The sequence below is a fragment of the Ascidiella aspersa genome, chromosome 1, assembly GCF_963924565.1.
Source record: "Ascidiella aspersa chromosome 1, kaAscAspe10.2, whole genome shotgun sequence".
Taxonomy (NCBI): domain Eukaryota; kingdom Metazoa; phylum Chordata; class Ascidiacea; order Phlebobranchia; family Ascidiidae; genus Ascidiella; species Ascidiella aspersa.
Window position 1 is genome coordinate 5,956,016 of NC_139447.1, and position 9,641 is coordinate 5,965,656.

Here is a 9,641-nt window from a genome sequence, read left to right on the forward strand (position 1 = left end):
GGATTTTTGTGTGGAGAATCATGAAAAATTTAAAAAACGACGTTACAAAGTTACGTCATAACGTGACGTCAGTATTCAAGTGCTTTTAATCCATTAGGCTCTGCTGTTAACAAGTTTAGTGCAAGCATCAATTTCTTGAAGATACCGCACCCCACTGGATACACACACGTTCAGATATATGGGTGAAGGTTCGAATTCCCCAGGATATACACTGTATTAAAAGTTAAAATCTATACATACTGTATATTCAACATCTAACTTTTTTAGTTTAATATTTTTTAAACCGTCATCCTAAAAATAGGGCTTAACGAAACCTAAAAATGTGATTTTATATATTTTAACAGCATTTAGGAAGAGTTAGAAAATAATTGGAACATCCAAGCCTATACAGAAGTTATCATTTTGAACGTTTCGAATAACTCTATATTCATTTTCAACATCATGTTGGAAATATTTCTGTATGAGCTTTCATATTCTTACTACGCCTTACTACAACCTCGAACCATTACGCCCCAAAGTTAGAAAGTAAATTTGCAATATCTCATCACTTACGGGCTTCTTCCACTACACATGACTTTATTGATATTTCGTGTCAGTAGAAAAGTGATCTTGATATTTTTTCTCTTGGCTTGAGCCACGACCAGATCCTGAAATAAAAAAATAAACAATGAGTTAACTTTAAATGCTTGTCTTGTTGGTTATCGTTTAAAATTAAAGCTTAAATAAGGTGTTTTCGTTTGGAAAGTAAAAGCCAAAGAATCGCGTAAAACTTAGGTCTGACCGAGGGTCGTGAGTTCGAACCTAACAGAAGGCTAGTTGTTTTTCTAGCCTGCCCTGCTTGCATCATTGATCGACAGATTCGGTGAGACTGCAATAATTTTCGGTGTACTAATGGTACGTAAGCTGTAGTCGTTGGTCCAAAAGCAGCTTTAGAAAAGCTAGATCTCACTTGTTAACACACATATGTGTGTGGATCTTTTATTGATAAACATAGGTCTGGAAGAAAATAAATTCCAACGTGAAGTCAACAAGATTCGTGCCCATCTCCACACGTCTCAGTTTTGTTATGGATCCTGAGGGCTTCTTCAATATGCTGTCTTAAATTCATGCGTAATTCGTGAGAATTCCTGTTCCTTGTAATCTCTAATATGGCGCGTTGGCAAACCGATCGCAAGATAAGATCGATACAGGAGACTGCCACTAACTTTTACGAAGTCCGACGAAAGGCCCGAGGCAGTTTCCATGCTTGTAGAAAAGGCGCTTAACCGGTTAATCTACTGGGCGGAGCGGAGTGCCGCCTGGGCGCTTAACCGGTTAATCTACTGGGCGGAGCGGAGTGCCGCCTGTATATTGCCACCGACACCCCCGCATCAAGCAATTCAAACATGAGCTAGATTATTATTTGATACAAGTACAGTAAACCTATAGGAGTCTACGGCATTTTATGGGTAGTTATGTGCATAAGAAACATAAAATCCGCATTAAAAACGTAAAATTTTTATTTCTTTGCTCAACCGATTCACAGACAAAAACAGGGTTCAGAAACGAATTAAAAAACCCAAAGGGGCCGTTGGGGTAATACCATTATCTAGGAATATTTCATCTCAGTCGAAACCTGTAGTTCGATGTAGTTCCACAGACAAAAACAGGGTCAAGGAAGGAATTAAATCATCCAACGGTGAAGTGGGGTAATACTATTAGTTATGTCATCGTGACTATCTAATGTTAGTCCAACCTGTAGTTCGATGTCCTTCGCCTCCGCATCGGTTATCACGAAGATAGTGGAGCCGAACCTGCTGTTTTCAACCGCCAACGAAATTCCCCGCATCGCCAGTTCAGGAGTGTCACCGCCGTCGTGAGCGTAAAGGCTGTAAAAAAAAAATATATATTTTGGACAAAAAGTATCGCGATTCGATCCATCTCGTAATTATCAAGGAAATATTTAGGTTCTAACGCGCTATATATTCCGAACTGAAGATCCAACTGACAAAATTTCTCAGCATATACGTCGATTTATGACAAAAAGTTTTTTCATCACATAATATTCAAAAGGGGAGTTGGTAAGTTGTCACGAGTCCAAATCACGATGGTTTCTAGGATACTTGTCTTATTAACTAGTTGATATTAACGTGACATCTGCAAAGATATTTTAACTGTAAAGTCGCTTGAACCGTTTGAAGTAAAACAATGCTCAGTTAAAAATATTCATTGCCTACAATATCTTGGTCTGAAAACGATTTATTCTAGCAAAATTAATGAAATCAAAACGTTCCATGATCATGTTTTTCAGATTAGTAAGCCCTAATTTGCTTTTAGTGAAAAAACGTTTATAGTTACCTCAAGATGTTAATCTATCACTTTTTTTTTTGGATAGTAAACTAAGTCTGAAATTCCTATAGTAATTTGGTGTCTGATCGGTACCGATACTACAGCTGGGCGTCGGGTATCGGCTTTCAATCAGACTTGGACAACTAGATTTATTTCAGTTTTTTTAAATTAGATTAGAATTAAAATTAGATCATTTTGAGTTTTCTCAAATTAGATTAGAATTAGAATTACCGAATTCTTAAAAAAAACGAATTTGAACTGCAATTGGAACTAGAATTACATTTGAATATTCACAATAATTAAGTTTCAGTAAATCGCAAATTATTCTAATAAGAAAGTGAATGGTAAATATGTGTGTGCTAATTTTGATGCCTTTTAGCATAGCATATATGCTTTTCAGACTGTGAAAATTACGTTCCAACCAAAGAGTTGGGATTCAATTTTTTTTTTCACTAAGAAAGTAAAAATGCCGTTGGACAAAGTAGCAATTTTTGGTAAAATCCGAATTAGATTAGAACTAGAATTAGAGCGCACAAGCAATTTACAAATTAGATTAGAATTAGAATTAGCCGCATTTTGCTCTAATTCAATAAATTAGAAAACTAGAATTGTCCAGTTGTCCAAGTCTGCTTTCGATATTATCGGACATCCCTGAAACAACACCTTGTTTGCTGTTGTTTGTATACGAAGAAATTGTGTTGCTTTGTGGGGGTGAATATTTCAAGGAGCTTGGTAAAAACTCAGTTACGCATAATGTGAGTGGAAGTCTCGTAGTGTCGACCCTTTTTTATATTCACGTTCTCGTCAATCTCACCTTTCTATGGCTGCTGTGAAAACGTCCTGGTTGTTGGTGACCGTCAAGGGTCCGACTTCGGGGTCGTTAAAAGGAACGAGAACAAAGTCCTGGGCCTGGTCCAACGATCCTTGCCGCTGGCGAAGGATCATCTGTGAAAAAGGTCATGAATATAAAATCTTTGGTAAATCGTTCGAACAAATAAAAACACAACATACCCAAAATAACGACCAGCAGCGTTTTGGAACGTTATCTCTAATTTATTTGGATTGGTCATTTAGGTCAATTGAGCTTGAAAAATACCGAAGTGATTCTACAGTTGTTTTTTAATTTAACAAAAAGTGAAATCCGCTTTTCGCAAAGACCTCAAAACTTTGCAGCCCTGGTTTAAATATACGTAATACAAGCAACGTCCAACCTTGGCCCTTTCTTTGGCCGCCTCAATTTCGCCGCCCATGCTTCCCGTGTCGTCGACCACGAAGGCCAGGGTGGTGCCAGAGCCGAGGTCCAAGAACCGGCCGAACCTGAACTCGCCGATCTCGTTGCGAATCCTGCCGAAGAAACATGGACAACAGTCATAAGTGTGGAAATCCTTACTCAGAGCGTATTGTCACGTATCGCGTTTTGTCCGGGATTTAAACGCGTTGCGGCTGCAAGTCGATGGCTGTATATAGTTTCTAGAAATTTTGCACTTCTGGTTGCCATAGAATAGAACTTTTTAAAATGAAGCGGAATAAATTAATTCTGACCACCAGTATTAAATTTCTCATAAACACACAAACAACCTTGCCGTGAATCGTTTGAAAGTGCCCCAGTTTAAATTTAACCATGTCTCGCTCAGCACGTCAGCATCTGTTTTGCTATGTTTACATATACATTTGACAAATGTCACTTGGCGCGAGAACGTCGAGAACTCCTCACGTTAGAAAATAGTCCGATGTTTCACACGCATGTAAACTTTCGCAGGAAAAAAACACACGTCGTTAAATCTCACTTCTTATTTCGGTCCGATCAGCACCGATATAAACCTAGTTGCAAACGAGTAGCGATATTAACACCAAATTTTTCCCATTATCGCTTTTTTCTATTTTGCTTTTAACATTCGATTTCACACAAAAGGACAGAGATCAAACAATTCAGTTCAATACTTTAATCTCCCATTCCGCTGTTAACAAGCTTTTCTCATTTTCTCTTTTTCCCATTTCGCTTTAAACAAGATTCTCATTTTGCTTCCAACAGTCGATTTCATACAAAACAACAGCGTTCGAACGATCGAGTTAAAAGTTTAATCTCCCATTTCGCTTTAACAAGCTTTTCCCATTTTCGCTTAGAACATTTAGTTTAACACAAAATCGAACGATCGAGTTCAAAACTCACTTCTCCAGCTCGGTGACGACGAACGTCTCAGCGAGCTTCACGTATTCCTTGCGCAAGCAGCGCAAGCGCACCCAATCACGGGAGGCGCTGGCCAGGTCGGTCAGTCCCAGGTAAACCAGCACTCCGAACTTGCGCCTCGCCAGTTGCCAGCTCGACGCCTGAGCGTAGGTGTAGATGTTGGAGCGCAGCTGGATCAGGTTGCGGTCTTGGTCATCTGCCGGGCCGAAGGGTCCAGGGTCGGCGTAGTACATCTGCAGCAGGGCCTCCTTGAAGTTGGCCGGCGTGGCCGTGGTTCCGTAGAAGGCCTTAAAGAGGGCAGCCGGCGTCGGTGGGTCCACCATCCCCGGGTCTAGTGAGGTGCCGTTGCCGCGAGGGTTGTCGGCGAAGTAGGAGGCCGAGTACTGGACTGCGGTTCGCGTGAGGAAGTCGAGGAAGTTCTCGCAGCCGCGGATACGAGTGTCCGGAGGAACCAACGCCGTGGAGAGGTTGATGATGAGGAGGAGAAGCAGAGGAAGAGCGAGCTTCTTCGCGACGAGCAAGTCACGCATCGCGTTCGGTTTACAAGTTTAACTCTATATAATGGAAACCTGGTTCGTGGGATATAAATAGAGCTTATTTTAGAGTACACCACGCCTGAGCAAACTACGACCGGCGGCTTATTTTTAATAAAACTTTCTAGACAAAAATAGCCTTAATATATTATTCCTTGATTTCAGAAAATTTTATTGAATATATAACTCTTGAAGGCATCCTCAACTGTTCCTTCTCTTACCAGCTTGTCAAAATAAGAATATTTGAAGATTCTTTTTAAATACATCACACCTTGTATTATATATATCTCTTCGAATTAGGTTTTCAAGCAGAACTGGTGATGCATTTTGCGTAACTATTAGTATTTTGCTTTTTATAAATTACAAAATTTGTTTGTAGATCTTTTTCATACCCTTTGTGGTTCTGTTTGGACACTGTTTATCAACAAAAGAGTTGTCTAATATCCTGCCCATATTAAATAATTATTGATAATAAATATATTCATAGTTTAAAAATCAAAAATTACCAAAATTTAGTTGAGTAAGAAAAAAAAGACATGTTTTTAGCAATGAGCGTGATAATTGATCAAATTCCGATTTATTGTAGAATATTCTAGAAAGAATTTCGTTACTCATCAGCTTGCTCACTGTACTTTTCAAACGACAATGACGTCATTAGGTAAGTTATTGAAAACTTTTCGACACGAAAACAATTTAATATGACGCGACTAGTGCGGTTTTGAAGCACTTTCTTTCATTAAAACACTTCATTTAATAGCAAAAAGTACGACTTAAATATATGACACCACAAACTGGCGCGAAAATAGGAACTAGCCGTCTGGACAATTTTTGTTTAACATGTATCAAATTGAGGTCGTCTTTGTTTATCTGCTCTGCCTATGTTTTTTATGAGTAGCCGTCGGAATAAATTAAAACCGTCCGAGAATATTTAAACGGTGAATATCTTGTAAAAGTATTTTTTCGGTTGGTCATTGGTAAATCAACCATATCCCGGCCCCATAGTCCGGTTAGCTCAACCATAAGGAACTGTAACGGTGACCAATATCATAATAATAAACTCGTAACTCTGAATTACCCTTAACCTCGTAATCGTCTGTGGAAAATACTACACGACGACGACTGTCTCGTTCTTCTACAACTAAAAAACTCTTTGATTCTACGAAAACTTTGCAATAATGGCCAGGAAAGTTGTACGCGTTGTCTTGTTATAAAGTTTTACTCTTCTTTTTTCCATTCTGACGCTCGCAACAAGTAAAAGCGTCGAAACTTAAGCTTTTGTTGCCCGAAGGCACAGCGCTTATTAATACGATTATATACTTGGGAACCACTCAAACGATCGTCCATCGCAAATAGCGTCTGACACTTGTTATTGCTGTCGTACAAGTCTACTGTTGTATCGGAAACTCCACTTTTGAGCTGCTAAGTTGATACTATTTCGGGTATTGCTATGTTACTGGTAAATATTAAATTAATTTTAAAGAGCAATAAATAAGATATGCAGTGTCCAAAAAAAAAAAAATAAAGATGAAAAATCTATTTAACCTGTGAGATCCCATCAAATCTTGTTGGTTATTAAAAAAAAACCTGTTGTAGAATAGTTTGTTAAATGCCTGTTTTCTAGTTGTAACCAAATAGTGAAATGTCTCGGCAAAAGTCTATCAAAAGTCTTAGATAGTACATCTACATCCTTCTATGAAAATCTGGATGAAAAAGGGTTGCCGTCCTTTTAAAGGCGACCGGTGGTTCAGAAATATGGTACAAAACGATGTCTAAAATGTTCAGCGTCGCAAAGGTGGAGGTCGAGTATTTATTTCAGTTTTTGAGCCCTGTCTAATTCGAAACCGTTTTTTCCAGATCCATTTCCAACAGTTTGGACCGACCTCAACAAACCGGACGTATAATAAACATTCGCGCGAAGCGCTGAAATTTTCGCACTAGTAGTTAAAATAGTCAAAAAGTATGTGAAATGGACTCGTGTCTAGTTTGTCAAAGAGGCGGCGGGCCGGTCGAATCCTGCCCGCGGGCCGTAGGTTGCCGACCCCTGATTTAGCGCCAAACAACTATTGCTTTTGGATGTTTTTTACTACTGAGAAACTAGACACGAGTCCATTTCACATACTTTTTGACTATTTTAACTACTAGTGCGAAAATTTCAGCGCTTCGCGCGAATGTTTATTCTACGTCCGGTTTGTTTACGTTTTGATGCTGCTTTTGCAACTAGATCAGCGCTTCTTTACCGTTGCGCCTTTGGAAGGCTGTCAAGTGCGTCGCGGAAAAACCAAAAAAAGCATTTTAAAAAAATATCCGAGGCCCGCCTAATTCACAGTTGTTCTAACATTTCAATAACACAATTCTTAGTTATCAATTTTTGCGGCCCGCGGAGACCTTTCTCAGTTTGGTTTTGGTCCGCGACTTTAAAAAGGTTGCCGACCCCTGCGCTAAATATTCCTGCTTTTACAATGCTGAAATCAATATAGGCTACGTGAAAAGTTCAGCCTTTACAGGTAAACTGCGGTACCTTACATTGTACAAGGATAAAGTAATGCGTTTTTTGGCGCTTTCAAAATATCTTGTCCATTTTTAATAAAAAAAATAGTTTCAATGCGTTCGAAAATTGTTTTGTGTTTCAAAGGTCTTTATTATTCATTTAACTGCGTCGTTTCGTTTGAAACTTTTTATTAACCGCACTGGGGAGGAATTGACAGGTTTGCGCTTGTAAGAGAGAAATATGAAAAAAACTATGAGAACCACTGAATTAGTCTTTTCAGATAAACTGCGCATTCTACAAGAATCGAGGACTATGTAAATTAGTGCGGAAAATGTTTTTGAGAGTTAAGTTTTCACCGAGAAATGGCCTATGTGTTTAGGGCAAAACATCTTTTTTAAGTTTTCACCGAGAAATGGCCTATGTGTTTAGGGCAAAACATCTTTTTTAAGTTATCAAGCGATGAAAAGCGCCTCGAGCTACGGATTTTACACACCTCAGAAAACCCAAAGTAGTCCTAATTGGAAGAAAGCTAATACGTGACGTTACGTAAATGAGATATCAAACCTACACTTGACTTCAATTTCACCGAAAGCGGTCAGTTGCAGACTTGAACAACTAGATTTATTTTAGCTTTTTAAATTTATATTAAAATTATACCATTTCAGTTTTTCACATTAGATTAGAATTAGGTCAGTTTAAGTTTTCTTAAATTATATTAGAATTACGAAATTTTTGAAAAAACGAATGTGAACTGAATATTCCATTTAATTATTTGTAACTATTTTCATTTAAATCGCGAATTATTCTAATATAATGTAAATAGTTAATATGTTTGAGTTCATTTTTATGCCTTTTAACATAGCTTATGCTTTTTAGCCTGTAAAAATTACATACAAGTCGTTCCAACCAAAGGCTTTTAATTCAAACTCTTTGTTTTGACTAAAAGACTAAAAATGCCGTTGGACAAGTAGCATTTTTGGAAAATCCTAGAAATTTTATCGTCGATCACCAAGAAAACTAGAATTATCTAGTTGTCCAAGTCTGGTCAGTTGTTCGTTAGCTGAATGTAACGATTTATAATAATTATATACGCAAAAAATATTGAATAAAAAGTTTCTGAAATACGATTTCATTAAAGTTTTCTTCCTAAATTACGCTAATCTATACCGTCAAAAGCGTATAGTTGGAATAAGCGAAACCACACGACAAGGCCCAAGGCTGCAGCAAAGTGGATGATGTAAAAATCCGCCTTTAATTACACTTGGGCCATGTTGTTGAGGTCGGTCCAAACTGTTGGAAATGGATCTGGAAAAAACGGTTTCGAATTAGACAGCACTCAAAAACTGAAATAAATACTCGACCTCCACGTTTGCGACGCTGAACATTTTAGACATCGTTTTGTACCATATTTCTGAACCACCGGTCGCCTTTAAAAGGACGGCAACCCTTTTTCTTTCAGATTTTTATAGAAGGATGTAGAGGTACTATCTAAGACTCTTGATGGACTTTTGCCGAGACATTTCACTATTTGGTTACAACTAGAAAACAGGCATTTAACAAACTATTCTAGAACAGTTTTTTTTATAATAACCAACAAGATTTGATGGGATCTCACAGATTAAATAGATTTTTCATCTTTATTTTTTTTTTTTGGACACTGCATATCTTATTTATTGCTCTTTAAAATTAATTTAATATTTACCAGTAACATAGCAATACCCGAAATAGTATCGACTTAGCAGCTCAAAAGTGGAGTTTCCGATACAACAGTAGACTTGTACGACAGCAATAACAAGTGTCAGACGCTATTTGCGATGGACGATCGTTTGAGTGGTTCCCAAGTATATAATCGTATTAATAAGCGCTGTGCCTTCGGGCAACAAAAGCTTAAGTTTCGACGCTTTTACTTGTTGCGAGCGTCAGAATGGAAAAAGAAGAGTAAAACTTTATAACAAGACAACGCGTACAACTTTCCTGGCCATTATTGCAATGTTTTCGTAGAATCAAAGAGTTTTTTAGTTGTAGAAGAACGAGACGGTCTTCGTCGTGTAGTATTTTCCACAGACGATTACGAGGTTAAGGGTAATTCAGAGTTGCGAGTTTA

At 38.0% G+C, this 9,641-nt stretch overlaps 1 protein-coding gene across 1 annotated transcript in view; it reads right to left on the reverse strand.

The window, feature by feature from the left end:
* The window catches only part of LOC146166740 (inter-alpha-trypsin inhibitor heavy chain H3-like), a 31,574-nt gene extending 26,528 nt beyond the window's left edge, over positions 1–5,046 (reverse strand). Inside the window, exons 1-5 of the mRNA XM_083384838.1 lie at positions 4,499–5,046; positions 3,540–3,672; positions 3,143–3,273; positions 1,736–1,868; positions 553–647 (exon numbers count right to left, since the gene is read on the reverse strand). Of these exons, the coding sequence (XP_083240964.1) occupies positions 553–647; positions 1,736–1,868; positions 3,143–3,273; positions 3,540–3,672; positions 4,499–5,046 (1,040 nt within the window). The remainder of the gene's footprint in view (positions 1–552; positions 648–1,735; positions 1,869–3,142; positions 3,274–3,539; positions 3,673–4,498) is intronic.
* Between the last annotated feature and the right edge of the window lie 4,595 nt (positions 5,047–9,641).